Source organism: Neoarius graeffei, chromosome 6, assembly GCF_027579695.1.
Source record: "Neoarius graeffei isolate fNeoGra1 chromosome 6, fNeoGra1.pri, whole genome shotgun sequence".
Lineage (NCBI taxonomy): Eukaryota > Metazoa > Chordata > Actinopteri > Siluriformes > Ariidae > Neoarius > Neoarius graeffei.
Genome location: NC_083574.1, coordinates 96,533,055 through 96,550,633, shown reverse-complemented (window position 1 = coordinate 96,550,633; position 17,579 = coordinate 96,533,055). Strand labels below are relative to the sequence as shown.

General features: G+C 43.1%; 1 protein-coding gene across 1 annotated transcript in view; it reads right to left on the bottom strand.

The window, feature by feature from the left end:
- Nucleotides 1-12,895: 12,895 nt before the first annotated feature.
- The window catches only part of rab27a (RAB27A, member RAS oncogene family), a 72,754-nt gene continuing 68,070 nt past the window's right edge, over nt 12,896-17,579 (bottom strand). Inside the window, exon 6 of the mRNA XM_060924214.1 lies at nt 12,896-15,357. Within this exon, the coding sequence (XP_060780197.1) occupies nt 15,156-15,357 (202 nt within the window). The 3' untranslated portion in view covers nt 12,896-15,155. The remainder of the gene's footprint in view (nt 15,358-17,579) is intronic.

The window sequence follows — 17,579 nt, the reverse complement described above, 5'->3', positions numbered from 1 at the left end:
TTAAGAGCCTGAGCACCGGAGGTTCTTCAGGATTCTTTTATTATTATTATTATTATTATTCTCATCTCATTATCTCTAGCCGCTTTATCCTTCTGCAGGGTCGCAGGCAAGCTGGAGCCTATCCCAGCTGACTACGGGCGAAAGGCGGGGTACACCCTGGACAAGTCGCCAGGTCATCACAGGGCTGACACATAGACACAGACAACCATTCACACTCACATTCACACCTACGGTCAATTTAGAGTCACCAGTTAACCTAACCTGCATGTCTTTGGACTGTGGGGGAAACCGGAGCACCCGGAGGAAACCCACGCGGACACGGGGAGAACATGCAAACTCCACACAGAAAGGCCCTCGCCGGCCACGGGGCTCGAACCCAGGACCTTCTTGCTGTGAGGTGACAGCGCTAACCACTACACCACCGTGCCGCCCCTATTATTATTATTATTATTATTATTATTTTTGTTATTTTCAAGACTTGGCCATTTTTGAGGTGGTTCCCATGGGTGAAAACTCATGAAATTTGGTACACACATCAGTTCTAGCCACTGCTACTCAGGGATAGAGGCTTGGTCCCGGGTGTGTCCAGGGGACTCCAGAGCGCCCCCACATGTCATTGAGACATTTGCCCGGTATATAGTTTCACTTATCCATGTCAAATTTGGTAGGTGTGTGGGGTGCCCCAAGATGAACAAAATTGTAATGTACATTGTATCAGCCATACTCAACAGGAAGTGAGTTATTTTTGGTTTTGACGTTCTCCTCCGAGGCAGTTTGTTGAATTCATGCCAGATTTGGTATCCCGGAGGTGCTCGGGTCCTTTATCGCCACTTGCAGCTATATTTTTTGTTTGTTTCTCACAAATTTGAAACTTTTTAATCTCAGAAACTGAGAGTGTCTGAGACTAGAGGTGCATATTGAGCCTGGGATCCTGAATTGCAGACATGAGCAAACGTTCAGATACGAAGATCACGTGAGCTAACATGAACGTGTCGCGCTGTGTGGTGTATTTAAAGCGTTCACTCACTCATCTTTAGTAACTGCCTGGTCAGGGTTTTGGTGGTTTAAATTAGGATAATAGTTTGTTTACGCTCACCAGCCACTTTTTTAGGAACACCCATCCATCCACCTGCTGGTTGATGCCATTCTCTAATCAGCCGATACCTCGACAGCAGCATGATGCATCAAATTACGCAGATACTAATCAAGAGCTTAAGTTAATGTTCACAATGTCCAAACATCAGAACGGGAAAAATTGTGATCTCACAGTGAAGTGTGACTTTCTTTCACTGTGGCATGGGTGCTGGTTTGAGCCAGATGAGAATTTTTGGTTTGAGTGTTTCAGAAACTGCTGATCTCCTGGGATTTTCACACACAGCACTCTCTAAAGTTTACACAGAATGGTGCGAAAAACAAAAAACATCAAGTGAGTGAGCGACAGTTAAACGCCTTGATGATGAGAAGTCAGAGGAAAATGGACAGACTGGAGGTGGTTTGAGCTTTTTTGCCAGGAAGGATATAGTAACTCACATAATCACTCTTTACAACCGTGGTGAGCAGAAAAGCATCTCCACATGCAACAGCAGAAGAACACATTGGGTTCCGCTCCTGTGAAGAACAGGGATCTTAGAATCAAGAACAAGTTCCTATTAAAGTGGCCGGTGAGTGTATATTCTTTGTGAAAGACAACCAAGTAAATGTGTTAGAAAATATCAGAAAAATAATAATTGTATGAGCGGGATAAAACAAAAAATACGCACACACATCTGTAGTTCACACCGATGATGAACTGGAGTGATGTAGCTGAGAAGGAGGAACTGCCAGAGCCAGGATCAACATCATGGTGATGTTTGTACACCTGCACTTCTTCAGCGTTTATCAGCATTACAAGGTGCATGTGGTTTAGGCCACACCCACTACAGGTTTAAATCCCAATCTAGCAAATCTAAACCTTTATATTCTTCACATTATTTACAGTGTGGCAAAAAAGTATTTAGTCAGCCACCAATTGTGCAAGTTCTCCCACTTAAAAAGATGAGAGAGGCCTGTAATTTTCATCATAGGTACACTTCAACTATGAGAGACAAAATGGGGGGAAAGAATCCAGGAAATCACATTGTAGGATTTTTAATGAATTAATTGGTAAATTCCTCGGTAAAATAAGTATTTGGTCACCTACAAACAAGCAAGATTTCTGGCTCTCACAGACCTGTAACTTCTTCTTTAAGAGGCTCCTCTGTCCTCCACTCGTTACCTGTATTAATGGCACCTGTTTGAACTCGTTATCAGTATAAAAGACACCTGTCCACAACCTCAAACAGTCACACTCCAAACTCCACTATGGCCAAGACCAAAGAGCTGTCAAAGGACACCAGAAACAAAATTGTAGACCTGCACCAGGCTGGGAAGACTGAATCTGCAATAGGTAAGCAGCTTGGTGTGAAGAAATCAACTGTAGGAGCAATGGAAGACATACAAGACCACTGGAAAATGGAAGACATACAAGACCACTGATAATCTCCCTCGATCTGGGGCTCCACGCAAGATCTCACCCCGTGGGGTCAAAATGATCACACGAACGGTGAGCAAAAATCCCAGAACCACATGGGGGGACCTAGTGAATGACCTGCAGAGAGCTGGGACCAAAGTAACAAAGGCTACCATCAGTAACACACTATGCCACCAGGGACTCAAATCCTGCAGTGCCAGACGTGTCCCCCTGCTTAAGCCAGTACATGTCCAGGCCCATCTGAAGTTTGCTAGAGAGCATTTGGATGATCCAGAAGAGGATTGGGAGAATGTCATATGGTCAGATGAAACCAAAATAGAACTTTTTGGTAAAAACTCAACTCGTCGTGTTTGGAGGAGAAAGAATGCTGAGTTGCATCCAAAGAACACCATACCTACTGTGAAGCATGGGGGTGGAAACATCATGCTTTGGGGCTGTTTTTCTGCAAAGGGACCAGGACGACTGATCCGTGTAAAGGAAGGAATGAATGGTGCCATGTATCGTGAGATTTTGAGTGAAAACCTCCTTCCATCAGCAAGGGCATTGAAGATGAAACGTGGCTGGGTCTTTCAGCATGACAATGATCCCATACACACCGCCCGGGCAACGAAGGAGTGGCTTCGTAAGAAGCATTTCAAGGTCCTGGAGTGGCCTAGCCAGTCTCCAGATCTCAACCCCATAGAAAATCTTTGGAGGGAGTTGAAAGTCCGTGTTGCCCAGCGACAGCCCCAAAACGTCACTGCTCTAGAGGAGATCTGCATGGAGGAATGGGCCAAAATACCAGCAACAGTGTGTGAAAACCTTGTGAAGACTTACAGAAAACGTTTGACCTCTGTCATTGCCAACAAAGGGTATATAACAAAGTATTGAGATGAACTTTTGTTATTGACCAAATACTTATTTTCCACCATAATTTGCAAATAAATTCTTTAAAAATCAGACAATGTGATTTTCTGGATTTTTTTTTCTCATTCTGTCTCTCATAGTTGAAGTGTACCTATGATGAAAATTACAGGCCTCTCTCATCTTTTTAAGTGGGAGAACTTGCACAATTGGTGACTGACTAAATACTTTTTTGCCCCACTGTATATCACTCATTATCTGATGCACTGAGCTCACTTTATGTCATGAACCTTTAATCGCAGGTTTTATACTTCGCTCTGGAAGAAAGCATCTGGAAATTAATAAATAAATGCAAATGTCACTTTGAATATTCAATATTTCATTTGAAATTCATAATCACAATTAAATCATTCAAACATTTACATCATAATTACCTTAATAGCATCAGAGATTTTAACATTTGTCACTCTCTCTTGCATTCTGTAACCTTGCTCTGTGTGTGTGTGTGTGTGTGTGTGTGTGTGTGTGTGTGTGTGTGTGTGTTCAGTGCCAGTGTGAGCTCATTACCATTTAGTGCCATGTTGGCTGTATGCTAATGAGCTCCATAATATTCTGTTTAAATTGGATTGGAAAGCAGGTGAGTTCCAGTGAAAATATCTAACAGATGGAATAGAGGTCACACACACACACACACACACACACACACTAAAGTATTAGCTAGGTATATTTCCTGCTTGAAAAACAAAATATTTTTGGTGTAATTATTATTTTAAGAATCATTTTCTTTCATGGGTGGTGTAGTGGTTAGCACTGTTACCTCACAGCAAGAAGGTCCGGGTTCGAGCCCCGTGGCCGGCGAGGGCCTTTCTGTGTGGAGTTTGCATGTTCTCCCCGTGTCCGCGTGGGTTTCCTCCGGGTGTTCCGGTTTCCCCCACAGTCCAAAGACATGCAGGTTAGGTTAACTGGTGACTCTAAATTGAGCGTAGGTGTGAATGTGAGTGTGAATGGTTGTCTGTGTCTATGTGTCAGCCCTGTGATGACCTGGCGACTTGTCCAGGGTGTACCCCGCCTTTCGCCCGTAGTCAGCTGGGATAGGCTCCAGCTTGCCTGCGACCCTGTAGAACAGGATAAAGCGCCTAGAGATAATGAGATGAGATTTTCTTTCACCCTCCGACTTCAACATTAAAACAGTCGTCTCTGTAAACGCCATTTAAAAAATAACAATTCTGAGCTTTTAGACTCTCAGTAATCACATCTCCTGATGGAAATATAGACCATGGTTATCACTGATCAATAAATTTCCAGATAACGTGGCAGAGTTTATAGACATTTATCAAATCGTGGTCAGTGTTGGAGTGAGAGGAGGCAGTGGGAGAGGAACAAGTTCTGAGAACAAGGAAGTGTGTTGGAGAGAGTGTGTTTATTTTAGTGCAGCACTTTTGAGAACAATAAACGAGAAAATGATCACTCCAGTGTTGTGTGTGAGAGAGCATGCAAGCTGAAGATCAATGAGACCATGTGTAAATGTGAGACATGCACCCTGTTTCCAGTCACAGTCTCATCTCCCATCTCATTATCTCTAGCCGCTTTATCCTGTTCTACAGGGTCGCAGGCAAGCTGGAGCCTATCCCAGCTGACTACGGGCGAAAGGCGGGGTACACCCTGGACAAGTCGCCAGGTCATCACAGGGCTGACACATAGACACAGACAACCATTCACACTCACACCTACGGTCAATTTAGAGTCACCAGTTAACCTAACCTGCATGTCTTTGGATTGTGGGGGAAACCGGAGCACACGGAGGAAACCCACGCGGACACGGGGAGAACATGCAAACTCCACACAGAAAGGCCCTTGCCGGCCCCGGGGCTCCCGGGGCTCGAACCCAGGACCTTCTTGCTGTGAGGCGACAGCGCTAACCACTACACCACCGTGCCGCCCCCCAGTCACAGTCAAACCCATATATTTTCCATTATCATTACATTACAGGCACTTAGCAGATGCTCTTATCTAGAGCAACATACAACATATCCAGAGCAGCCTGGGGAGCAATTGGGGGTTAGGTGCCTTGCTCAAGGGCACTTCAGCCATTCCTGCTGGTCCAGGGAATTGAACCAGCAACCTTCTGGTCCCAAAGCTGCTCCTTGAACCATTAGGCTATGACTTCCCCATTATCATGCTGTAATGGTGTCCTGTGTGAAGAGGAGCAAACTAATAAAGTCAAAACGTTAATCTATCCCCCTGTTAACCTTCTAACATTTACAGTACTCTTTTGTCATGGCTCCACTGGGAATCGTAACCATAGTTACCATTTACATGTTGTGACGGTGGTGATGTAAATGATAATGTCACAATCCTGCGACAGCACTCGTCCTGCCTCAGTGTAAAATGACTCAAAACTACAAAGCAAAGAAAACATCAGGCTGGAAAATGGAACAACACCAAAATCAAAGAACTGTTGGCCCCTCGCGCTCGTCAGATATCTGGTATCTTACCTGTTACCTGAGTGCCAAGTAGCACATAAGGCCTCCACAGAGTTCCTCCACTTCTTCCTGTCCACTCAAACCTCATCCCTTAGGATGAGTGGCCAATGTGTCCCTGAAATTCAATGGGTTTCCTCTGCTTCTATAATGTTTTTGAGGGTTTTTTTTTTTACAGGAGTGGGTTATCAGCCCTCTGCCCAACCTCCAACCTGGAGGACCAGGGGATCACTTTTGTCTGGTCCCTACCCTTCGACCTGTTCGGCATGGGTGTCCCTGCCAGGAGCCTTAAGAATCTGGCCAGCATAGTCCTAGGGGTCACTGGAACACACAAAGTGGTGATCCCAACGGTACGGGTCAGATATCTGGTGGTGTTGCTAATGGGTTAATATTGATTATTGAGAGATTGGGCTTTACACAATAACAGACTTGCCAACCTCCAGAGAATGAGAAGCAGTAGATCGGATTGTGTAATACCATTGTGCCCTTCTTGGGGGGTCCGAGGGCATGCTCCTCCAGAAAATTTTGAAATAAATGGTGTAAAATGGTGCATTCTCCTACATTCTGAGCCACATTTGAAGAAAATTGATTGAGAAATTGATCGGACCAACATACTTCTTCACAAGATGCTGCTTCTCACCTTGCCTCGATGCTTTGATGCTGGATGATCTGACGACCAAGTCACCTTGAACTTCTTGTCATGGTGAATCTTTTTTTTCTTCAGAGTTTTCATTGTTCGTGATCACCAGAGTGTGTTTGGTTTTTATTGGTGTGATTTGTTGTAATGTGAGCTCATTAGTGATTGGCCAGAACCATAATGAGAACCAATGGAATGGCACGATACAATTTAGATTCAACATCATTATCATTATATGTCTGTGAAGGTTCTCAGTCATCCAGGTCATCATAAACCCTAGGTGCTAAAGAAGGCAACTGGACTTGCTTGAAATCCTTGAAGATGTTTCACCTCTCATCCGAAAGGCTTCTTCAGTTCTGTCTGACTAGTGGGGAGTTCCAGGCCCTGTCTACATGGCAACGGATTCAGGTGAATCTGATAAAATTGTTTATCATTTCGGCCTGGCGTCCACACGGCACCGGCGTTTTGGGTGCCCCAAAACGAAATCTTTTGAGAACGGGTTCCAGAGTGGAAAAATCTGGCAACGGCGCCGTTGTGAAGTCGTCTGGATGAGTAGAACGGATTTGTTTATGATGACGTCACAACCACATGACTGTCAGTGCTTCACGCCGGGTAGAAGTGTAACAAACTCGATGCGAGTTGTCAACAAATCTTATAACTTGGTTCATGAAACGCGCTTACAAAATATTTTCACTGCTTTCCAAAAACAATCCCGCCAGCAAAAATAGGGGGAAAAAAGGAGCGATCTCACCTCTTCAGATGTTGGTTTAAGTCCGACAATACATTCCTCAAAAAGGACGTAGAAGAACAAAGTAATCCATCAATGTGTAGCATTCAATTTATTCCGGACCATTAAAGAATTCTGGAGGATATCAGAATGTTGGCGTACCGGCTTCCATCTACCCCCATTCATTCCTCTTTCCACGTCTTTTGTTTTACGCTACTGATTAATAATCAAAACTTTATGTGGCTGATGCTACAGAAGAAGGGGTTTATGCGCATGCGTCTACTTCTTCTATTGTTCTGATGTCTCTGATGGGACCGTCTTACAGCGCACGTAGTGGTGTGGCATGTGTATTGCATCGTTTTCAGCAAGCGTTGCGTTGCCATATGTACCTGATATTTTACTGATCCGTTGCCCATGTGGACGCGATATTTAAAAAAAAAAATCTCGTTGCCATTGTCGTGTGGATGTAGCCACAGGTATTTATCCTCTAGTGGATCAAAAACAACCCTAAGGAGAGTCATTGAGGTTACATGGGTCATTGGGTCATCCTGTAGGTGTTAGGGTCACTGGAGGCCGGGTGTGAATGGTGTTAGCGGCCTAGAGGGTTGTTAGGGTGATCTGTGGGTTGTTGTCTCTCTCTGCCATCATGTGAGTCGTTGAAGTCAGCTGAGTCTTGGTGTGGATGTGTATTCAGTTTTCTGGGAAGTGTGCCAAGGACTGCATTGTAGGTGGCTGATAAGTGGTGTCTCAGACCACCTCCTCTGTTCAGTGATGGTCATTCCAGGTTGACAAAGATGGCTTCTTTTACTTCTCTTTCAAACCATCAGTCTTCTCTGGCTAGAATGCATACATTGCAGTCCTGAAACGAGTGTCCTTTGTTATTGAGATGAAGATAGACTGCAGAGTCCTGGCCTGAGGCTCTCCTGTGTTGAGCCATGCACCTGTGAAGCGGTTGTTTCATTTCCCCAATGTACAGATCTGTGCATTCCTCACTGCATTGAATTGCGTACACTACGCTGTCTGGGTATTCTGTCCTTAGGGTGGACCGATTTCTGCCTCTGAGTGTTGCGGGGTCTGAAGTGTACAGGGATGCTGTGTTTGTAGAAGATCCTCCTGAGTTTCTCAGATAGTCCAGAAATGTCGGGAATGACAACATTCTTGCGTTTGTTGTGGCTTTCTTCCCTGTCCGTTATGTTTCTTTTTCTGGTCTTGATGAAAGCCCAGTTGGGATACCTGCACTTCTGAAGTGCTTCCTTGATGTGTTTTTGCTCCTTCTCTTTTGTGGGTGAAGTTGTGGGAATGGGGGGTAAAATTGAGAAAATAAGAGGAGGTAATGAAAGGGGGGGAAGTCAGGAGATACTTTTCTTGGGGCAAATTTGATCGGATACGACGGTTTAACACATAAACCAAATACACGCGATGTGAGTGGTAAGATGGTGGTAAGATGGCAGCCAGATGGCTTCACTCTGACGAGCCTATGAGCTCTCCAGATTTTATATAGAGCTCAGTGTTCACGCTCTGTCACGTTTTGTTAAACACAGTCAGTCAGGTGGAAATATATGATATCCGTTCCTTCTACATCCATTATGGAAGACTGAGCAGGAATGAAAATTTATCTATTCCATGTTGTTTTTATCTCATACCATAACAGGTTTCGTGTGTAAAAGAGGCTAGGGAGAAAGAGACTGAAGTTTGTGTGTAAGAACGAGAGTGTGTGTATGTGTGTACTGGCATGTAGTAGATAGATGACAGACGCTTGTCCACTTAGCAGTGATAAAGCAGCCGACTGAGTGAAGAAGCCGGACTTAAAATCATTTACGGTGTATAAACTAATGTCTGCTTTTCCCCCCAAACTCCACTCACCTTTATCAATAAAACAATCAAGTTTCAATGATTTTTGTTTGTTTGTGGCTCATTAATACTGTTTTGCGCCCATAATTTTAAAATATAAAAATAGATTTCGAGACAGATTTATTTCAAGGAAAAAATATGTCATACAATTATTGATTTTGACAAACAAAGTGGTGATATCTGATATTACAAGAGAAAAAAAATCACAATATTTCATGAACATACTGTAAATTCACAATAGTTTGAGGGGGGAAAGGTCAGAATAGTTGTATTACATCTATTCTCAAAATCTTGTAATTTTTACTTGACTTTTTTTTTTTAACAATAGCCCTAAAATGCCGTTGTAGTCTCACTGAGTCAGTGCATCAACATTTTCCATGTTTAATTTATAAATATTTATTTATCAGACAGAATCTGAAGCCTGGAGCAGAGAGCTGAGTATTCAAGGGTTTAAAACGCTCCTCATCACCAGTGAAATATTCACTCTCAGTCGTGACCAGTTTCTTATCTGATATGTTACTAAGAAACTGCAAAGAAGCATAAACTCTTCAGTCCTGAAGATGTCAGAAAGTTCCAGCTTCACCTCTGACTGTTAAAGTGCATATCACGGGTAAATTCAGGAGCGAGATCAATGTAATTCTCCTATTTTATATTAAACTTTGGTCAAATACCTGTCACATTTTGCACAATTTTTTTTACCTTGCGCAATACCAGAAAAATTCCATTGAAATCAAGCCGTTTGAGGCAAACTGGTCCGCCTCTGAAAAAACTTGGCATTTGGATTTCCCGGCAAACATCGATTTTCATGACGTCGCGGGCGGGACGCCTCCTTCTGAATCCTACGTCAGCACTGGTTTGTTTATGAGAAAACGACCTGGTGGTTTTCTGCAAATTTCTTCAACGTTATCACGTAATTATTAAAATGGTTAACAGATGTATCGTAGGAGGGTGTAGCAACACCAATCTTGATGGGATTAGTACTCATCGTTTCCCAAAAGACCGGACAACGAGAGAGAAATGGGAGCGCTTCGTGCGAGGCACCCGGAAAAACTGGCTACATGCTACAGACTACAGCGTTATTTGCGGTGCTCACTTCACAAGGCCCGACGACTTTGAGAACTATCTGCAGTGAGAAATGGGCTTCAAGAAGCAACTTGATCTGAAAAAAGACGCAGTTCCATCTGTCAGAATGCCCAAAGCAACACCGTCTCCATCTGTGTCAGCGTCACCAAAGGAGCCAGCCGTGTTCGTCTCCCCTGACAGAAAGCGAAGCGCCGCATCCACCGAGGCCCTCGAAGCCGAGGACCAAGCAGATCCGAGAAAAAGACCAAGAACATCGGCAATTCACAAGTTGACTGTTGCCAGGGTAAGAAATAATTCTGACATCTCATTATATTCTTCATCCAAAGGTGAAGTAACATTGCGCTCAGGTGACAATTCCATATTTCAGTGCAAAATCGCTCGCTGCTAAACTTGGTCTACACAGGCTGTGCACTGAAACCGTGCAAGCTCTCGCAGCCTGCTGGCGCTTCCGCAGGTGACGTCACGAATCTGGCTCCAGACTCCCTTGGGATTTTTCCAGACGCGTTTTGTTATTTTATTTTTTTCTGCTGTAGACAGATGGCCTTGTGCAAAATTACCCTTCTGGATGAGTGTGTAAAGGGACATTCTTTCATATAAAAAAAAATGAAATTGGTCCAGGATATGCACTTTAAAATGCTAACGCTGGAGACTCCTTCCAGAAATATTACAGAAAACTTCATCACATCATCGATTATAAGTTTAAATAAGAATGCACACCAATGGAACTTCCCCCGGTGAACTAACTGTCACTGAAGAAATCACGAATTGCAAGTTGAAGATAAAGTAATTACAAGCTCTTCATCTTCATCTTTAAAGACTCATGGAAATTTCACGGTCCGTGTTTTTCGCTCAGTTTTGTTAAATCTGAACTGGGTGCTTAGGTAATTGTTTGGTTTTGGAAGATGATTCACAGATTGTGTAATCTTGTTTCAGGAAAATATCTAAAATCAGTTCTAGATGTGAGGATGATGATGTTGGACTGCACTGTTCTCCACAACTTTACCAGCTTTAACACTTTATTTGCGGCGTTTTTTTTTTTTTTTTTTACTTTTCCTGTGACTCTTAATGACTGAATGATTAATCAGCTTCAAGTTTTCATTCATCTCACATACTTTATCTTCATCCTCACTTCTTCAGTGACTGCTCCATCCTGAACACGGTGGCTCTCTGTCGCCCTCTTGTGCCTGAAATAAGCTACAACAATATTTTTTCATAAAGGAAATTTAGCTTTCTTCCTTCCAACATCCGTCTCTTGACCAAACATCAGCTTTTATCAGAACAGCACCAGATTCTGAGACGCTCTCCTTCGAACCGGTTAATACACTGACACAGAGGAAAATAATCAACGACAAGGTGGTGTGATGAAGCAGAAGCCTGGCTGAAGTTGATTATTTTCCTATAACAACATGTCCCAAAGTGTTTAATTCATCTTATTCGTCAGCAATTTGATTACAAATGTTATTTATTAGGGCGGCACGGTGGTGTAGTGGTTAGCGCTGTCGCCTCACAGCAAGAAGGTCCGGGTTCGAGCCCTGTGGCCGCCGAGGACCTTTCTGTGCGGAGTTTGCATGTTCTCCCCGTGTCCGCGTGGGTTTCCTCCGGGTGCTCCGGTTTCCCCCACAGTCCAAAGACATGCAGGTTAGGTTAACTGGTGACTCTAAATTGAGCGTAGGTGTGAATGTGAGTGTGAATGGTTGTCTGTGTCTATGTGTCAGCCCTGTGATGACCTGGCGACTTGTCCAGGGTGTACCCCGCCTTTCGCCCGTAGTCAGCTGGGATAGGCTCCAGCTTGCCTGCGACCCTGTAGAACAGGATAAAGCGGCTAGAGATGAGATGAGATAATGTGTTCCAGCTTTCTTTGTGCCACTGCTAGCATCTCCATTTGGGCATTTGTTAGGGCCCAAGTTTTGCTATCACAGGTAGGATGTATTCGTTTAGGCAGCAAATGAATGAATAAATATTGCAGTTAGTAAGAAGAAAAATATATGCCTCTCAGAAACCCGCAGACGGGTAAAGTCACAGATCTCTTCTCTTCCTTCTAGTCAACCTCCTCCTCTCATATTCGGCTGTCCTCTTTCTGTGCAAACTTTTGCACACTGTTGTGGTTAGTTTCCGCCATTTTGTCCTGTTGCTGACGCAGGCCTTAATTCATTCATTTGTTAGTTAATTGTTTAAATAATTAAGATAATTACTTTGTTAATCATTAGAATAATTGGTTAATTAATTAGCTGATCGGATGTTGATTAATTGTACTGTCTCGGTCATGTGGGATTTTCTATCAGCTCTGATTTTATGGTGTGACGTTCCACAAAATAAAATTCTTGGAAACCTGGTTCACAGTTGATGCCAAGTGTGATTAATTTTTTTTTCTCTTATTTTAGTCATATAAAAAAGTCTGCAATAAGTGATTCACACACGTCTGAGGTAAACGTTAATATTCCAGATGTTTCCGTTGGTCATATTAACAGATGCAACATCCGCGTGAGTGAAAATGTTCACCTCGGTCCCAACTTTCCATCAATATTTCCTCATTTTATATAAAAACAAACGATGTAATCACAGCTTTAACCACAGGAACAGCATTGTTGGAATTTTTTTTAAAATAAATATCCGTATTCTTAGCTCATAGATCATTTCCTGTCCACCAGGACTGGAAAATGTTCCAGTTGGACAAAGACTTCCTTCCTGTACGACATCACTTTCAAACCCATTTATCACGTGAAAGAAACAGCTTAAGTACACCAAAAAAAACCCAGACAAAAATGCTTTGTGAAGCCATTTTAATAAATAATAAAATATATTTATTTTCTGAAAAAGGTTTGGCATAGAGACAGTGTTTGGCATGGATGCAGTGTTAAAGACTATACATTAGGTTAGGCACTTTAGGTGTGAATCGCGTGAATCTTAGTGCACCATAGAGTCGGTGTTAATGAGCTGTAATGCATTAATGTTCACACACAAACACACACACATTCATTTATACAGATGTAAGACCTAAAAGCTAACGACACACGCTAGGTCATATCGGCACGCCCGAGTTATAAAACATCATGAACGTTCATTCAAAGTGAAATGTATAGCAAGTCAACATTCCTCGTGTGTGTTTTGTCTCTGGTCCGAGCTCCTGATTTAACCTGCGATTAGCGCTATGATGGGTTGGGTGTTGGATCACAAAAAGACAAAAAAAAAAAAACCCACACAAGGAACAACACGTGCCAAAGAAACATGCATCATTGCATGATCGTGATATTGCTTACAAATTAATCAATCAATCAATCAATCAATCATCTCACCTCAAATCATGTCATGTGCCCTGGACTACAAGAATACGATTCAAACGGTCATGAAAACGAAAAAGTGTCACAGCAGGTTAACTAAAGCGCTGCAGGAAATTCCTGCTGATTATTGTGAATGTAGAAAACATCGTACGACATCATTCGCGTTGAGACGCCGATAACTAAATTGTACACGTTATACAGTATTACATCGATGTCGAAGAACTGAAATGCACTAAAATGAATAAAGCATGAACAAAGGCGGCTCGCTGATCATCGCAAATCTAAAACCTGACTTTAAGCGATTTCCAGCCAACGACTGAACCAGAGCCAAGAGTTAGCTTTAAAGGAAAATCAAATGGCGCGTTGGATAATAATGGAAGTCTATTTCACTCAAAATCTTTCCCTAACAACGTGCTCTTACTTCGTACGATATTCACATGCAGCTCAACAACAGCTACACCTTCAAAACACTGAGGGGTGGAGCCTAAAGAGGTGCCGCAATCCCAAACCGAGCTGAGAATCCAAAATGGCCGCCTACGTCACATCCTAGAGTCAACATCCATAGAGGACACTAAACACTTCAGGAAAATTTGATCTCACGTTGCTTGACGTCATTACGTAATGACTAAATGACATCGTTCGGAGGCGAACCCCGCGGATGAACACGCTACGAGGCCGTTACAAACGAAGCGTCCCCAAGCCAATTCATTCCGAGATGATTTATGATGAGTAGCGCCAATCGTCTTAACGGAATGTAATGTAGTCATGGAAATTATGAGACTGCAACAGCGCCACCTGCTGGACTGGAGAACTCGTACGTGTCAACCAATCCGAAACCGTGTGAAGACAGTTAAGTCGTTTCTGTATTAAGTACACCTCAAATCCTACCGTGTCCTACATCAAAGAAGTGGGTGTGGTTTCAGGTTAATAGTTACATCAAAGATTTTTTTTCGAGATAGACTTCCATTACTAAATATCATGAATATGTGTGACAATAGTGTATACGTCTCTAAATTATTCCTTTAAAAAAATGTTTAAAGGCAGGATCACTGCTAGCGCCGGCGTGATAATATAGCGCCATGGTATAACTTGTGTCTGGAAACACGGCCTATCGGAATTGTAATATATCATTTGTGAAATTTCTTTCTTAATTTCAAAATATTTATACTTTTTTTCCCTCCCATCACCCTGATATTAAAAAAAAAAAAAATGATGCAAATAAAACCCATGCAGATTTTCTCCGTGTAACCCCTCCCAGTCCAATCCACAGCATCAGATCTAGTGAGAAAATGCACACACACACACACCAATTCCAAATACTTGGCACTTTCCAGAAGTCATTATCAAATGCAGGTTGAGGAAAGTGACTGGCTTCACCCGAGAGACCAGCGGTTATGAATAATCTGAAATACTTGGGAGATTTTATCGAGTGCTACTGGCTTCAGATCCGCGTCCGAGCATGTGAACCTTACATCCGTTGGCCAACTTCAAAGGATAAGATCATGACTGATGTAAAAGTTATTCCTATTGGTGCAAATCTACTACTGTAATTCTTTTTTTTTTTTTTGAAAACCTCAGGCCTGATTACTGTATAAATCAAAGAAGAAATCCAGCCGGGTGTTCAAGAACACCGCAAGATGTTATATGTAATGCTGCTGTTTGGCCACTAGTGGCCACTCTTGCTCATTTACACAAATTCTAAGTGGCTGTTACAATAATAAGATGGCACAGTGACACCGTTTGGCCACTAGCAGGCGCACTTGCTCTTCTCCTGCGCTGGCGGTTCGACCATATCGCTGCCGCTGTACCCGTTAGAGCGCATGGTGCCATCAGGGATCCATGATCGGTCCACACACTTCTCCATGCGCTTCATGATCAGATCCAGCAGGACCTCCACGGCCTGGGCCACGTTCTCGCCGTTCGCCGCACTCGTCTCGAAGTACGGGATCCTGACAGGGAGGGTAAGAAAAAAAAAAAAAAAAGAGGTTCGGTATGTTCTTTCAAAAACATTTGCATTTATTTAACTTCCTCCTTTTTATGTTAAAGGAAGCTGCTGAGAAATTTCTTAATGCCAAACCTCTTCCTCTTAATAAGAATTATGAAATAAAGGTTGACAGTAATTCCTGTTGTTTTTTTAACTCCCTTTAAAAGAAACACTGTGCTGCATTACAACAGTCTTTCAAAAAGGTACTGAATATGCAAATTAGGTATTAGAATACGAAATATTTGCCAAGATGTCAGAAAGTGTAAAATGTTACAGCTTCACTGCGCTAAAAAACGGAGACGCCTTCCATAAACGCGTTCCTCCTTACAGAAAACTTCACCATATCAGCGACCACACATTGTTACTATAGAAACGATAACGTATTTGAGTCAGAGCTGCTGTTCTGGCGAATCAGAATTCAGCAGCACCACACTGGAGTGTGTAGCACGTTATCGCACGGCCCCTTCTTTGGCATGCCTGGTCCAGCTAAAGCAACCAGCTCAGATCAGCAAAGTGACGTCATTTCGCATGACTCATATCCAGCCTGCCAGGGCAAAAGCAAACATTCTTAGTTAAGCTCGACAGCGCATTACACTTGTGCATACGAGTCTTTTTTTTTTTTTTATATAATATTGACCACTCTTTTCACGGTGATGAGGCAAACTGCACAGGATGAAGTCTAACGAACAGTGGGTGGTCATGCTAACTGATAAACATCATGTACTGTGGTGAAAGCTGGAAAAAACACGCTGTGTCTCAACAGCATCGATGCCCATTTAAGTGTTTATGAAGCAGAACATTGTGTTCTTGTCCCGTATCGGCGATAACGTGGTGTTTTTCTGCACCAGCAGTGAATTCAATTTCGTGCAAACTGAATTTCACTCGAGATGCCTGCAGATGTGTTCACAATAACCTAATCCAAGTCATTCCCTGAGCAAATAACCACCGTCTGGTTTGACAATACACAGCATTCCTTAGCAAATACTAACACTCTGAAGGGTCTCTCTCTCTCTCCAGCTTGCCAAATGCATGACTACGGTATGACCAAGTCACCTGATATCAACTTGGTCAATATTTACTATGCAGTTGACTTGACATCTTTAAGTTTTGTGGAATTAGCAGGTCTTGGCTGAAAAACAAACACACACACCCTAAGCAAACGATATGACAACTTGGTCAACACACAGGGCACCATGAAGGCGCTAGCATGCAAGCAGGAATAAATCTGTACTTATTTATTCCATGAACGCAGCACTGATGTGAAGTGTTAAAACTGGAAAACGATGGACAGACAGATAAACAGGTGGATGAAAAGAAAGAAGAGGTTCCATGGCTGGATGAACAGACGGATGGTCAGACAGACAGGTGGACTGATGTATACATGTTGATCAATAGACAGACTGGTGGTGGGACAAACTAATAAATGGTGGATTGTCAGACAGACAGACAGTTAGACTGAAAGACTAGGAGATGGGTGAATAGACTGATGGACTGAGTGACAGACACACGTATGGATTGACAGACAGTTTGATGTGTTGTGGGTAACAGACTGGTGGTCTGACAGACAATAGTGGACAGACAGACAGTTAGAAGGGAGGATTGAGAGTCAGGTGGTTAAATAGATGGACAGATGTTGGTTGACAGTTCGATAAACAGATAGACTGACAGCTGGTTGGATAGAGAGGTGGGTGGATAGAAAGGTAGACAGACAGACAGACAGACAGTTAGAAGGGTGGATAGACAGGTGGATGGACAGAGACAGTTAGAAGGGTGGACAGACAGGTGGATGGACAGAGACAGAAGGGTGGATAGACAGGTGGATGGACAGACAGTTAGAAGGGTGGATAGACAGGTGGACAGAGACAGTTAGACGAGTGGATAGACAGGTAGACAGACATACAGACAGTTAGAAGGGTGGATAGACAGGTGGATGGACAGACAATTAGAAGGGTGGACAGAGACAGACAGACAGACAGACAGTCAGTTAGAAGGGTGGATAGACAGGTGGACAGAGAGACAGTTAGAAGGGTGGATAGACAGACAGAGAAGGCTGGACAGACAGTTAGACGAGTGGATAGACAGGTAGACAGACAGGACAGAGACAGTCAGAAGGGTGGACAGACAGACGGACAGAGACAGACAAAAGGGTGGACAGACAGACGGACAGAGACAGACAAAAGGGTGGAC